The following is a 15,929-nucleotide window of genomic DNA, read 5'->3' as shown; positions in this document are numbered from 1 at the left end:
TGTCTATCATTATATCCCAATAAAAATAATGGTCACTCCATTTACTCAAATAAGGGGACGGAATTGAGGGTTACTGATGACCCTCAATTATAAATTTGGCTACAATGAAAACATTTTACAAGATTTTATGATGGAGACATTTTTCTCTAACACTACATATGTACAATCCTATCTTGTAGGGAGAAGACAAATGTATATTTCTCTACCAAAGGAAAGGACACCTCATATGTCTTTATTCTCAAAACTGCAGTGCTCAATAGGATGATGTCATCAATTTAAGCATACCCCAGTAATCTTGTTACGGTCAAGTAATGAGATCAGTTTTATCCCACATTTCCTGTGACATCAAAGCAATGTCATCAGTGTCATCTCACATTTCCTGACATCATAGCAATGTCATCAGTTTTATCCCACATTTCTTGCGACATCACAGCAATGTCATCAGTTTTATCTCACATTTCCTGTGACATCAGAGTTATGTCATCAGTTTTATCTCACATTTCCTGTGACATCAGAGTTATGTCATCAGTTTTATCCCACATTTCCTGGGACATCAAAGCAATGTCATCAGTTTTATCCCACATTTCCTGTGACATCACAGCAATGTCATCAGTTTTATCTCACATTTCCTGACATCATAGCAATGTCATCCGTTTTATCCCACATTTCCTGTGACATCACAGCAATGTCATCAGTTTTATCCCACATTTCCTGTGACATCATAGCAATGTCATCAGTTTTATCCCACATTTCCTGTGACATCACAGCAATGTCATCAGTGTCATCTCACATTTCCTGACATCATAGCAATGTCATCAGTTTTATCCCACATTTCCTGTGACATCACAGCAATGTCATCAGTGTTATCTCACATTTCCTGTGACATCACAGCAATGTGATCAGTATCATATCACATTTCGTGTGACATCACAGCAATGTGATCAGTTTTATCTCACATTTCCTTTGACATGATCAAGTTTTATATTGGAGCGAATACTGTCAATTAAATCTCTTTTTCAATACCCTTTTTTTTTATTTAATTCTTATATGCTAGGGAAGGTAAGCTGGGTAAAACTGATTGGTAATGATGTAAATAAATAATTTATATTGTAAGGTTGGGTTGGCTGTTTTTTATGTTTCAACATTTAATTAATAAAATTAGGCCATTTGAGGACAAATTATAAGAAGTTGTGAACATAGCCTTCAAAACATAAACAACTTCCAAAGTCATCAATCTTAAAGTTTTTTGACCGTTAATCTACATGTCTCTAACCTTATACACACAAAGTTCGTTAACACAGTCTGTTTGAACTAGGACTTGTTTACCTGTCATGGTTGGACTGTGATAAAGCCAAGCTGTTCGATAAAGTAATGTTACCTAGCTCTAGCTAAAGATATTAATCCAAAATCCATACTAGAAATTTGTTTATTGATTTTGATCAAGACATGGATTTGGCAAGGTCTTCTGGGTATGTGACACTGTCCTGATATTATAGGAATTTGTCAGCATATTTGCTGGAAATTTGGAATATAGCTTTTGGAGTTTTTGTATATTTTTTACATGTTTCCAAATTGAATTGTCATAATCATCAGAATCATTCAAGTGTACAGTAATATTTAGTTCAGCTCCTTGATAGTTTTGGTTGTGTAAATTTCTGATTTGGAATATACATATTTAGGTCAAATATGAAAAAATAGGGCCAATTCAATTGGGAATGAATAATAAAAAAAAAATCTGTGATTTGTTTAAAAGCAGTATTTCTCTCCCCCTCCTTTTCCCTTCACAGAAATAGAATTTTTTTATTGATGAAACCAAAGCTGTCAGATTAAATAACAATAAGGTCACATAAATATATATACGCAGTATTATGATGAATTATAAAAAATTTCTCAATCCTAAAATGTATCCTCTAGAAAGGTTAGAACTTAAATAACACACACCTACTTAGAATAACCACACAAGCTGTGACTAACATCATAGTATAGGAGAAGATAGAATCACCTTAAAATGTGATAGAGTAAATAATTATATTATTATACTATAAATGGAAATTTTTTCTCCTGGAGAGCTGAATTAATACCAAACATTTTGTATGAATTAGGGATTTACCAATCCACGATCGACCAACTACCTGAGATGGAGCTCAAACTGGGAAAATATAATCATATTGTTGAGAAATTTGGGAGGATATTGATTGTTTTTGTCCCTCAGTTTGGGAAAATTATAAATCTTTTAAGTTTTAACTATGAGAAACATTTGGCAAAAATAGCAGTTTTTCCAACACTTAATTTACACATTTTATATTGAACTGTGTTTTCAGTAACATTGGAACATTCAGAGAAAATTCTGAATTCAGGCATATTTGTTGATGATGTTGTTTTGTTCCTGATCAATAGAATATTTTGTTTACGTACTTGTATATACTGTACGTGGGTTGAAGGAAATCTGTCTGTAACAGCTGTGTAAAAATAGAAAAGTGTATGCTGGTTTGCTGTGACGTAAGGATTTCCCAAACAATACACAAAGGTCGATTTTCCTTCCACTTTATTCCACCTACGTGTGACCTACTTTCTTATTTACGTCACAACCGGATAGACACGATGTTGAAATAGATCCAATGCTTGGCAGATTTTACAAACCACACTCAAAGCTTTTATACAAATGAGTACTACAATGTATCTACCCACTTTGTATGAACAACAATGGTGTTATTGATCAGAAATATATACACATGCCAAGAACATTAACAGGACATAGTTCGCTCAAATTAATTTTTCAATACTGTGAATAGCTTTTGTAACGTCATTCTGTTATTGTGAACTTCAAAAGGAATAATGATTTACTCATACAATTTTTATCCAGTAACTATCATTATGATAAATGCTTTATTCTGAACGAGTAAATTACCACAAAATCGCTCTGGGTGGATCTAGCTGAGAAAATTATACATAATTATCATAATCACACATATACAAACACTGAACTTCAATCTTGTTTGCTTGAAATCTCAGATACATGTTTCAAATATAAGTACATATATATATATTCACCACCATTACCAATAGGCAAGTCTGCCTTCTAAAACATATACCGTATGTTTTTGTCTATACTTTGAGATTTTAAACTGGTTTTGGTCTGAAAAGGATATTATGTTAAATAATTGTATGGGTTTAGATTTATTGTAACTAGGAGTTTCAATATGCTACAAATGTAAATACACTGGTTGGCAACAGCTGAGATTATAATGTATAATGACATAGGTCTTTGGTATACAAATGAGAATTGAGCATGTTGTTGTTTTGAACTGGAAGACTTGGGACAGTTTGATTTACTACCAACAATGAATAAATAAACGTATTTGGACTAAACACAGCTTTATCTTCAATCTCCCCCAACAACCCACCCTAAACATTTCAATCTCTTTATTCCTGTTCGTAATAACAAGCCTCTCTTGTGAGTGTCTGTATACAATTATCTGAAGCTATAAAACTTCTGGAATAAAATTGAATTGAGAAATTGAAAAATTACTTTTTTGTTTTTCTTAATTAATGTTTCATTTTTTGATTTTTTTTTTAAACAGTGAATAATTAAGTGACACATCGATTTCACAATATCAAATATACACAATAGTCCAAGCCTAGTATTATAATCCCTCTCTGCTTTGTATACAGCTTGCAAGGATAGGGTTTTTAAGTGTTAACTTAATGGCCACAATTGTCTAGTTATATTTCTTTGTTTGAATTGTGTATTAGATAAAGATTTTTTAATACACGTCATGAAGTCCATAGGTGCATAAAAATCTATAGGTATGACAATCTTTATCAAAACTGATAGCTTTGTCTGACAATAGTCAATACACAAGCAGGTATTATGGGCTTGTTAAAAGACAGATGTACCAATGTAAATTTTACTTTAAATTCTTCAATAACGAGAGCATATATCTACGTAGTCTGTTTGATTTTACAGATATTTACTGCTCAGTACAGTACTGAAGTAGAGGACATGGGCAAGTGCCTCTCAGAGAGTTTGGTTGGAAGAAATGTGAGGTTTTGGAAAACAAGTTATCTACTTTTCTTACTCCATTTTTATTTTTCTTAGTGCAAACGTTTTAAACAATATAAATTCCTATAAAAATGACAGTTGGCCATTTTTGGGACTCCTAGTCCTAGCTCATCCCCTTTTATATAAACCGTAGCCGCATGCATTATGGACCAGATTGAGATGACTCTGAATAGCATCGAAATACAAATTATTTACCTTTATCTAATGTCTTGTTTCTTCTTTTTTTTTCTGAACATAAACTAGGTTTCGGGACAACCTGCTCAAAGCACGCGCGTTGAAAAGTTACCTCTAATATTTGAAGAGTTCGATTTTCTTCCCGCGTAATTTATGATGCTGGTAAATAGGTCTATTCGTCAAATACATACGTTTTTGTGATAAATCAGTTGATCAAATATAGATCTTTCTATACCTGATAATTTCATGAAATTGAGTATTATTGAAATAGATGATTGACTTGGTTATTTTATTTTTATTTTCATTTTAGAAATACAAATATCCTTTACGAGTAAAAGTTCTGGAGTAGATCTACAACTTCTACGTCTTTTTGGACGTTGTTGGACAAGGAGTCGGATATTTGTGTGTGTAAATCGGTTAACTGTCTCGGTTCATAAGTACACAAGACTGCTCGTTGCCAGAAAACAGAGGTCTACAGTTGACTTGCCCGTTCTACAGTTTCATGTGTGTGTATTCGCTTCCTATACGATTATACACCCAGATCACCCCGAACAAAGCTAGTGTGTATTGTACAAGCCAGACCTAGGCCAGATACCGCGTAAACTCGTCAGTTTTAATTCGTTTGAGCGAACACTACACTTTACCCCCTAAGGTTTGTAAATATATCATACCTGGATCCTAGCCAAGCCTTTAACTTAAATACACCTGGAAGTTTGGGTCGTGCGTGATTCAGTTAAATCGTACATCGAAACCACAGGGATCTTGGGGTTATTAGTGGGGAAGGGAGTGTTTTTTACCCCAAATATCACATTAAAAAAAAAAAATCTGAAGACATATATTGAGCTAAATCTTGCGTGCCATTGTATTGGGCTTCACTCGGAGAGGATTCACATTCAAGTTATTTCTCCTTCATATATATATATATATATATATAACACACAAAAATTAATCTGTGGCAAATAATAAGGGCAAACCTTTGACAAAAATACCTGCCAATATCCTATTTACAAACTGAATGTACATATACGATTTATAAATTAGTCCAGAATATTTAAGAATTTGTCAATGTAAGAAAAATGGTCCCTATAAAGTAAAGTGGAAAGTATTGATGACTCTTTTAGTGAAAAAGAACCAAATAGATGCTTACAACAAGTACTGGCAGTCAATATTTGATTTTCCCTCCCAATCATTCTAGAGTATTAGGGGTTTTTTTTATGTTTCGCTACACACCAGATCTAATCTAGTAGCCAACTGTTCTGGCTATGGCATGCAGCTGGGGCTCGAAACCAGAGAAGTGAAATGGTTATCTGATACAAAATATATAAACATCAGCAAAAACATATACAAGATAATCATCGAAAGATAAGTAGCAAAAAAAATCAACTATTCACTAAAAATTACAAATAGTTATTGTAGAATCAACAATATAGATATCATTGTTTGTAAGGATGAAATAAGACTCAAGATTTCCGACGCCCTTCAAGGTATGCTTTTGATTCTTCAAAAAAGTTTAAAAAGATAAATTTCATTTGGACAATTTCTTCACCCTTCATAATATTTGTCTCAAAGAGTTGATCAATGTAAATGGTGAATTGAAAACCCTGGTTACACAGCATCCTTACCTGTCAGGTACATTCCAATTAACTGGAATTTCAGTGAAGAATTAAATGATAATGGTGACCATGGATTCTTGAATGATGAGTATGTCTAGGATAGTGAGCATGTCTCCAACAAATTCCTGGATGACCTTCAGAACTACCTTTAAGGATGGAGGAGATGATGACCACAGCTCGAATGGTGATGGATGGACATTTTTAGCGAAGATCTTATGATCAGAATTTTGACTGGCAAATGATGCTCCCAGCTAGGATGGCAACAACAGCTAGGTCAGGACGGTGACAACAGCTTGGATGGCGACCTACTCCAATGATCACAGGTAGGATGGTGACTAAGGATGGTGACCTAATAATAATGATCACAGCAAGGATGGCGACACATTTGAGATGATCACAGCAAGGATGACGACATATTTGAGATGATCACAGCAAGGATGGTGACATATTTGAGATGATCACATCAAAGATGGTGGCATACATCAGATGATCACAGCAAGGATGGTGACATATTCGAGATGATCACAGCAAGGATGGCGACATATTTGAGATGATCACATCAAAGATGGCCACATACATCAGATGATCACAGAAAGGATGGTGACATATTTGAGATGATCACAGCAAGGATGACGACATATTTGAGATGATCACATCAAAGATGGCGCCATACATCAGATGATCACAGCAAGGATGGTGACATATTTGAGATGATCACAGCAAGGATGACGACATATTTGAGATGATCACAGCAAGGATGACGACATATTTGAGATGATCACAGCAAAGATCATCTGATGGTGATATACTTGTGATCACATCAAAGGATGGCGACATATTTGAAATGATCACAGCAAGAATGGCGACACACTTGTGATGATCACAGCAAGGATGACGATATACTTGTGATGATCAATCACATCAAAGATGGCGACATATTTGAGATGATCACAGCAAGGATGACGACATATTTGAGATGATCACAGAAAAGATGGTGATAAACTTGTGATCACATCAAAGGATGACGACATATTTGAGATGATCACAGCAAGGATGGTGACATATTTGCGATGATCACAGCAAAAATGGCGACACATTCGAGATGATCACAGTTAAGATGGTGACCTACTACTGGTAATCACGATGACATACAAGTGATGATAATGGATATGATGGTTTAAATTTGACCTACTAGTGTTCAAAGTAAAGGTGGTCCGATGCTATAGAAAACCTGGTCGGTCTATGTAAAATTTCTAAGTGTTGGCCTGATTGGCTATGACAAGTTTGACATGTTATGCTACTTCAACAATATGTGTTTACAAAGTCTATGGAAAAATGACTTCAAATTGGGCTATGGGATTTCAATTTTCTGTAGACCAATTATTGCCCAAGGAATTTTCATATATACACTTTCATACACTGCTACTGGCGATGATCAAAGCTAGAATTGCAACAAAACAGTGATGATCATGACCAGAATTGTAGGGATGACCAACCTACGACTTCAAGTTCTCGTTGTAGCTACATCAATACCATCATAGCTAGGAGATGAAATATGATCACAGCCTGGATTGGAACCTCAGAGGATGACCACCAAATCAAAAGGATGACTCTTGACCACAGTTAGGCATGACATCTTGGGATGACCAGTTTGGATATTGATGACCACAGGTTATTAGAATGTTGACATATACCAAGCAAATATGAAGCATCATTGATGTTTGATGATCCTGGTTATATATATGTTAATGATGACAAGTAACTGTGAGATGAACTTCCTTCGACTTTCAGAACAGTACACTTTTTAATAACTTGTATATTTAAAACTAAATTGTTTGTGATTTTCAAAGATTAATGTATTCGTTCAGTAGGATAACTTCAAAACGTCTGACTGTATGTACCTGATTGTAGGACCATAATTCAAGATTTTCAAGTTTTTGGGGGTTTGAAAAGTTCCGATTATGAGTGCATAATAAACCTAGCAGTAAATGTTTTATAGAATAATTTTGTAAGATATCCCTCTTCAAGATGAAAATTCTCTCATATTATGTCTGTATGGCTAAATTAGTAAATGAAATTCTTTGTCAAATCTCGTTCGTGAGAAGTCCGAAATATTTTTTGAAAGTCATTTTGGGGAATTGTGAATATTGCTAGTATAACACTATAAGATGTCTCTATATTCTCACATTCAGCATTCAGACTTTAAAATTAATGTTAATATTTTTTCTTTAATCACATATGGTAATTCAGTTTACATGTAAATATGAATGTATGATGATTTTTTTAACACAAAGTGATTAAAGTCGAAATGAATGGCAGTCATGGTGAATCAAAGGCAATATGCGGTCGTTGTTGATATAAATGCACTTCAATTACATACAATGTACTTTTACTATGATATTGAAACATGGTAAAAATTATGTTATATTATCATGGTGTGAAATATACAATACCACGTTGGTATTTTATTAACCATTTTATCCATATGTGCGTAGCTCCTCTGCTAACAATGAGTAACCAAAATGGCCGACATTTCAGAAATAATGTCGGCCATCTTGACTGCCTGCCTGACAGGACATGTACGTTCCACAAAATACCAAAATAAAGGCTAGATTGTCCAGAGTACATGTGCAGACATGATAAGCACAAACTTTTAAAAGATTTTTTTTTTGTGTGTCAATATTTTTCTAAATCATTGCTGCAGAAATATATGGTCTTTCAAGACGCAATTCTTTGTTCATTTCACACAAAGGATTTTTCCCCCAAGCAACAGAATCTCCTGTTTACAATCTGTAAATATAATTTGTATAAGAAAGAAAATACTACCGTTCTTTACTTTTCATCTGCTTTCAGTAAACTTCCATAATTGTACCGTCGTTTGTTTTTCTTTTTTGTAATCCAGATTGATCTGTATAAATACAGACCCACATAACTGGGAACCAAAACATTTTACATGAAAATGTGTTGGTTCCTCCGATATATTAGCTCCGTTCGGACTAACATTTAAATGAATAATACATTCCTTCTCAGTATCTGTTGTGTGTAACAGTGAAATTTTTATTTTTATGTTTAAACCAATGACCAAGATAATTAATTATGGTGACAAATTGGTCACGTCGAATCTCACAATTTCTGGACAATTGGTCTAAACAAATTCACAATAAAATTTCACTGGTACTGGTTGTAAAGGATCCACATATATCTTAGTCTTGAGAATCATTGAAATTTTCCTACGAAGAAAATTTCTTACTTGATGTAACTTCCAAATTCGTAGAGGATATTTCTTTTCTTGTTCATCACTCAACACAAACTCCATCTCCATAAAATTAATAACTATAAATCTGTATTAAACATTTAAAATTGGAATTTTTTATTCTGGCTTTTAATTTTTCTTAGAAATTATGCACCTTGAAAGAGGCAAAAATATCAAAAACATTTGTAAATGCCCCTTTGGTCATAACTGTACATTGCAAATTAAACATACACGAATATTCTACATACAACAAATATTAAAACATGGAGATCATTATGGGACGCGAAGATGAGTGAAAGACATACCCTGAATCAACAGGGGTGCACTTAGAACCATTCATATAAATATAACCCCCGTCTTCCATCTAATGGCTGCAGGATTTGATTTCAAACATGCATCTCACAATTATACTCGAAATAAAGGACAACATTTCATTCAAATTCTTGCCCAAATTTCCTAACATTCACACTTAAAATAATATAACTGCTCCTTGGTACTCCCGATTCTTCCTCCTAAATTCTTTTTTCATCACAATAACATTAAAATCACAAGTATCAACTAGCACTACAATATTCTACAACCACATTTTCTCCATAGAAATTTAATACTGGAATAATTTTCTTTTAAAAAATAAAATATTGTTCCCAAATATCGCAGTCCGTGATCAAATGAGGTCATGGCCGTTGAAATGTTACAGATGAGGCGACGGAGGATGATCGAATGACCAAGAAAGACATCGGCTTCTCAGCTGTAACGTTATCACTTTAACTGTACACAAAAGCTGCCAGTTGCTTGAGCTGGTTGATGTTGTTTTCTTTAGAGACACTCATCAGCTGCTCCTTGCAAGATTGAAAGTTTTTGTTGATGGAATCCATGTCAGATTGTTGATGAGTGGACTGGCTGGATTCTTGAGTTTGCTGCTGTTCATTTTCACTTTCTGCGTCATATAAAATTCCAATGCTGCCATTTTCACCAATTCTGTAAGACACGTCCTTAGGATCTACCCACATTGTGAGTTCCTTTGGCAGTGTTGAACACATTCGCATTTCGTCCATACCGCTAAATACACCCGCTTGCCTGATCAAAGGGTCCATATTGTGGTTTATCCTAATACATCTGAATCCACTGCCTTTACATGGTTTATCCGGGAACCAGTGACTTTCAAATTTGTTGGTGAGTAACATCTGAAGGGTACTGTTAAACGAGGCAATTTGTTGGTCATTTGCTAAATTTGATGATTTCAGAATGTTAGACAAAAAGTCTACAGCACTTTTAACTTCACGTTTCATTGTTTCTTTTCATAGGCTGGGTAAGTGTCCAAGAATGTTCTCGAATGAGATGAATATTGGCCTTCTCTCGCCTAAAATTCCTCGTAAATACTTTTCAGTGTGTATGATAGAAATGAAATGTTCTTGGTTACTCACAATTTGACTTCGTTTTCTGCTATATTCCAGAAAAAATCCCAACCTTCTTTGTTCGCTTTCCTCAGATGTTATGGCGTCCGCCTCAGTGTTTATCGAGTTCTAGCTTGCTGACGTCAACAATCGTGACATCACTTGTCAGGTTTCAGCCAATCAGCGCCAAGCTCTCAAAGTAGTAATTAACCATATATGGCAGGTCTAAATATAGAAGTGATACGTAAACATTGTAAATGTGTCATAGGCCTACAAGCCTGATAGTCAAAACAAATAGGCCACTAGCGAGTTTACGCTCGAGTGATAAAATAGGAATGAATATTCTACAACTTACTCGACGCGGTCATTATTACGAGATCCAATGAAATAAGGGTTGAGTAGAAATCTCATGAAACGAGGTGAAATTTTAACTACGTAGCCAGTTGTTAGCGAGGCGTACCTGAGAACCTTCGGACTATTTCACAATAGTATTACTCAAACTCTACTCGAGAAGATTTCTTTACTCAAATGTTTCGTGGTAAAAATTTGTAGTATGATTATAACTCAGTACACATGTATAAATTGTGATAATTCATATATATTTTCCCTTGCATGGGGTTTTTAATTTACCTTTCGTTCATTTTATTTTGTATAATACTTTTCACAAATCTATTATTTCATTATATATATATATATATATATATATACCCAGTTAATATTCGGCAATGTTAGTCTACTTTACCCATTTTTATTTAACACATTTCATGCTGGCTATAACTATGATTCCTCGGACTGTGTTTGATTCAGAACTTCATGAAGTATGGTTTATAAAAATATACTATTGGAATCCGCCATCGTCAATACACAACGGAAGAGCTTTGTAACTTAGGTAAATACTTGTAAACAATCACGCTTACGATAGGGTCATCTTATGACGTATAATAAATATTCATGTCCGTATATTCAGATTTCCACCAGTCTATAGGACAAATAAGCTATTTCAAGTGAGATAAAGAATTACAATGAAGCTCTGTATACTTTATGAAGCTTAGTGTTATTTACCTGTGCGTATTGTAAATATATTGTCAATTAATATCCTACTACAATCATATTTCCCAGATTTTCACAACTCATTATACGGAAAAGTAAGAAACAACAACAATTATGTCCATACAAATGACCTGCTCTCATTGTCATGTTATAATTGTAACATTGCTGTACAATTGTTTGACTCTCAAGTGTGTCAGAGAGTAATACAAATCTTGAATATTAATTTTATTGGCGGGGGGGGGGGGGGGGGGGGGGGTAACTAATGCCACAATAAAGGATGCATGATTGCGATTATTTGCTCATAAACAGAATGACATACATACTAAATTGTACAGGTAGTGACATTCTAGATGACATTTTTCCTTGACTTATCAAAATCCATTAAACCTACATGAGTTCGCTACACGCCAGGGAGACAATGCATTTACCCTGTGTTTTCGAGCAGAATTTTTTTTTGTATAAATGGTTTTCAGCGACCGATAAAAATCCCAAAAACCTCCGGATATATTACTTATATCCCAATCCAACATCAAAGAGAACACGGGAATCCAAACAAAGTCCCGGAGACGTATATATGAATTTACACCTCTTTGATAGCTAAACTCATTGTCTAGCTCCGGAATATTTCTAAAGGGAGTAACTCGGATTATAGCATGCTGTGTGAGCCTTTGGCGGGATTTGTCGCCTAACTTTGGCATCTAAACATCGGCCATCTGTCGGACATAATATTCCGCGATAAGATAAGCGGTCGTTTACCGCTTGTTATAGGTACCGTTTGTTTGTACCTGTCGGCAGACGACATCAAAGGGGTCGGCCCCTAATTTCTAAAGGCCTTATGGTTTCATTATTGTCGGGTTGAAAACATCTATACAGCCTTTGGTCGCATGTTTACAAATCGGGAAACAGCTGATAGTGATAATGGAATGAAATTACTGCACGCGTAACTTTAATGTGTGTGACACTTTAATTTATGCTCATGGTTAAAGCAGCATACTCATTAAACAGGACACAATAGAATTCTCAGATAATTCAACTCCATTCCACAGCAGATTTTTTTTTTACCTTTGCTCATCAAAGATGAGTGTTTTTTCGTCCAGTTAACAAAAGCTGTGTAGTTGAAACGACATGCTGAATTATTGATGAAATTCTCGAGTATGGCACGTGCTGCGTGTGAAGCATTTACGCGGTAAGGGTAGATTTTGGCGCGTGGATGTTATTACACTCGGCTATTTCAGGTGCTGGGAATAGTACTCTACGATGATCGAATAAGACGGATAGAGTTAGTTCCCCTGTTTGAAAAAAGGATATTTTGATAAAAAAAATTAAGTCAAGAAAAAAAAGGATCCCTTCAGAAATTTCTTCATATAGAGTCATATTGTTCATGTAGTAATAACGACAGTACAGAAAAGTAAATTGTCGAATTTTCGAGGCAATCCGACCAGAGACTTGTATATCTGATGCCAAGACACAGATAATTACAAACGATCACGTACAGACATAGAACATGGAACAGTTACACAAATGTAGTGGATATAAACAACAATAACTATCGTTATGTTATGAAAACGATCCCCTCGGATGATGATTAACTCGCCGAAGGCTTATTGTAATTAATTAGAAATTGTCCTATTTAACCGGTCGATTCCGATACAGTCTTCGAAATCCATACGTGGTTCCGGTATCAACGTAGATATATCGTTAACGAAACACCCGGAGTTGATGATGATGGCAAAGAAGCTGCTTAACTTGTCAAGGAAAAACTCTATTTTCCGGCTTGACTCAAGAAATTAATGTGACCCATCATATTTTAGCATTGAGTCCTTTCTAAACTAGAGAGACTGGAAACGTGTGTATATATACTTGAATATATTGTATATATAGTGTACAGTCTAATTAAAATTATATTCTGATTTTAATTAGATTGATATAGTTTATAGAAACTTCTATATACAGTGTCTGAAACTCTGATGTCCTGTCGTGGTTGTGTCCTCGGGCAAGACATTTTACCCTAATTGCTCTGGATCCCGTGCAACAGGCCTCCCGTATGTTGTTCGGTGAGGTAGTCACCGACTACTACAAAGAGACCCTGCCTCAAAATTGCACTGGCTGTTAACAGGGCTATAAACCCAACAAACAAAATATAAAACCAAGTATAGAAACTTTTATAGAAAGTATATACTAGGAAAAAATAGCATTACACTTTGGTGATAGGTAAATCTTAACTTGTAAGTTAATTAATACAGGACACACCCGTATAAAACCCTTCTTCTCCAAAATTGCAAAACACATTGAAAACAAACGCTGTTAAAAACATATAAACCTAGAACATATATATTTAAACAAACCTGAAGGAAATTTATAAGAAAAAAAGGCCACCAATCTAAACAGTATAGAGGCTGGTTTAGTGTATATTTTAAGGACGTTTTTGTTGTATTTATTTTCAATTTTTAGAACATGTAGATATCGTCCGTCTTGACTTCGCCACTCTCAAACAGACCAACTGGAATACACTGCCATTAACGCAGACCTCGGTGACGGCCATGGCAGTGCCTCAGAAACGGTTTAGCACGGATATTGAAATTTACAAGAAATTCAAGGAAGTCAGTTTTAATATTTCATATTCTTCGAGGGAGGATAGGAGCCAAAATTCGATACAAAATAATCCAGAAATTTCAGTAGCTTTATTTCAAATATCTAAATTTCTGATGAAATCAAGAAACCTTATTTGATATTGAAATGGATATAGGCAGGTCACACATTTTCTGAAAAACAAAACAGCATAATTAATTTCTTTGATTTCTCGAAGTATATCGCGGCTAAATCTGACACTTGTAGATAATCTGGCTTGGCTTCGCCACCATCTGCCAAACAGACCAACTGGAATACACTTCCATAACACATCCCCACCCACGAGACCTACGTGACGGTACAATCCTGGAAACGAGAGAACACACCCTTCGTGTGTCAATGACATTGCGTCAGAAACGTTTAGCACGGATATTGAAATTAACAAGAAATTCAAGGAAGTCAGTTTTCAATATTTGATATTTTTCTCGAGATTGGGTACGAAATTTTAATACAAATAATCCATAAAATAAGGGAGCTAAATTACTAATGAGATCAAACAAGAAATATCTTTAAAAAAGATAAACGGCATAGTTTTAATGCTGGTGGTTATAATGTAAAACTGCTGTTGAAAAAAAAATAACGATCTAATGCGTTTCAGCACGGATAACAAAATTATATCAGTTTGAATCATTTTTGGTGATAACAAGACTTCATTTGAACCAGGAACATAATTTTATTAATGTGTCATTTGAATAGATACATCCATTTATTCAGCTTGCATTCAATCTTAATTTTGTTGCACGTGTATGGTACGTACACGTGGTAGTGTAGAGTTATATTCAAACTCATCTCAGCAGTGCGACACAGCAAAATAATTCTTATAACTATTCCGTTTTCGTTTTTAGACAACTTTGTTATTACTTTGGAACGTTTATGAAGTTTTCGCATAGATATAATGACTTAAATTTGTTGACACTACGTTACCTACGTTACCCATAGGTTCTCCTAATATGGGCATTAATTGTTTCCCGACAGTCGGATACAGATTTCCGGGGGCTATCTCCGGATTTTTCTGGACCACAGGGTTTGACCCGATCATGGGGAGTTTTTTGTGTATCAAAATCATACGAATCTTCCATACAGCCATTGTTCTACTGATTATCAATTGATTATTCCACGCCGACTGCTAAGTTATATTTGCATGTGTGCTGTTTTTTTTGGAAAGGGGTGGAGAGGGGATCGAAAATTTCCTGAAATCGGACATTTTCAAGTCTTTATAAAAACAAAACAGCATAAGTTTTTTCTTTGATTTCCTGAAGTATATCGTCGCTAAATCTGACACTTGTAGATATATCTGGCTTGGCTTCGCCACCATCTGCCAAACAGACCAACTGGAATACAGTTCCATAACACATCCCCACCCACGAGACCTACGTGACGGCACAATCCTGGAAACGAGAGACCACACCCTTCGTGTGTCAATGACAGTGCGTCAGAAACGGTTTAGCACGGATATTGAAATTAACAAGAAATTCAAGGAAGTCAATTTCAATATTTCATAATCTTCGAGGGAGGATATAAGGGCGAAATTTGATACAAATAATCCGAAATTTAAGGGGGTTAATTTCAAATATCAAAATTTCTTGTGAAACCAAAAAATCTTCCATGAAATTGAAATTGATGCAGGTACACATAATACCGATTTCCTGAAATCTGACATTTTCAAGTCTTTATAAAAACAAAACTGCATAATTATTTTCTTTAATTTCCTGAAGTATATCGTGGTTAGATCTGACACCCGTGGTTATATCTGG

The 15,929-nt window shown here is 34.9% G+C and overlaps 1 protein-coding gene across 1 annotated transcript; it reads right to left on the bottom strand.

Moving 5' to 3' along the window:
• Positions 1–9,196: 9,196 nt before the first annotated feature.
• Positions 9,197–10,628, bottom strand: LOC117330901 (protein BTG1-like). Its single transcript, XM_033889453.1, has one exon. The coding sequence runs from the start codon at positions 10,390–10,392 to the stop codon at positions 9,868–9,870; it is 525 nt and encodes a 174-aa protein (XP_033745344.1). The 5' UTR covers positions 10,393–10,628; the 3' UTR covers positions 9,197–9,867.
• Between the last annotated feature and the right edge of the window lie 5,301 nt (positions 10,629–15,929).

The sequence above is a fragment of the Pecten maximus genome, chromosome 7 (genome assembly GCF_902652985.1).
Source record: "Pecten maximus chromosome 7, xPecMax1.1, whole genome shotgun sequence".
NCBI classification, from domain to species: Eukaryota; Metazoa; Mollusca; class Bivalvia; order Pectinida; family Pectinidae; genus Pecten; species Pecten maximus.
Note: the sequence above shows the minus strand (reverse complement) of the source record. Positions and strands in the feature narration are given on the sequence as shown.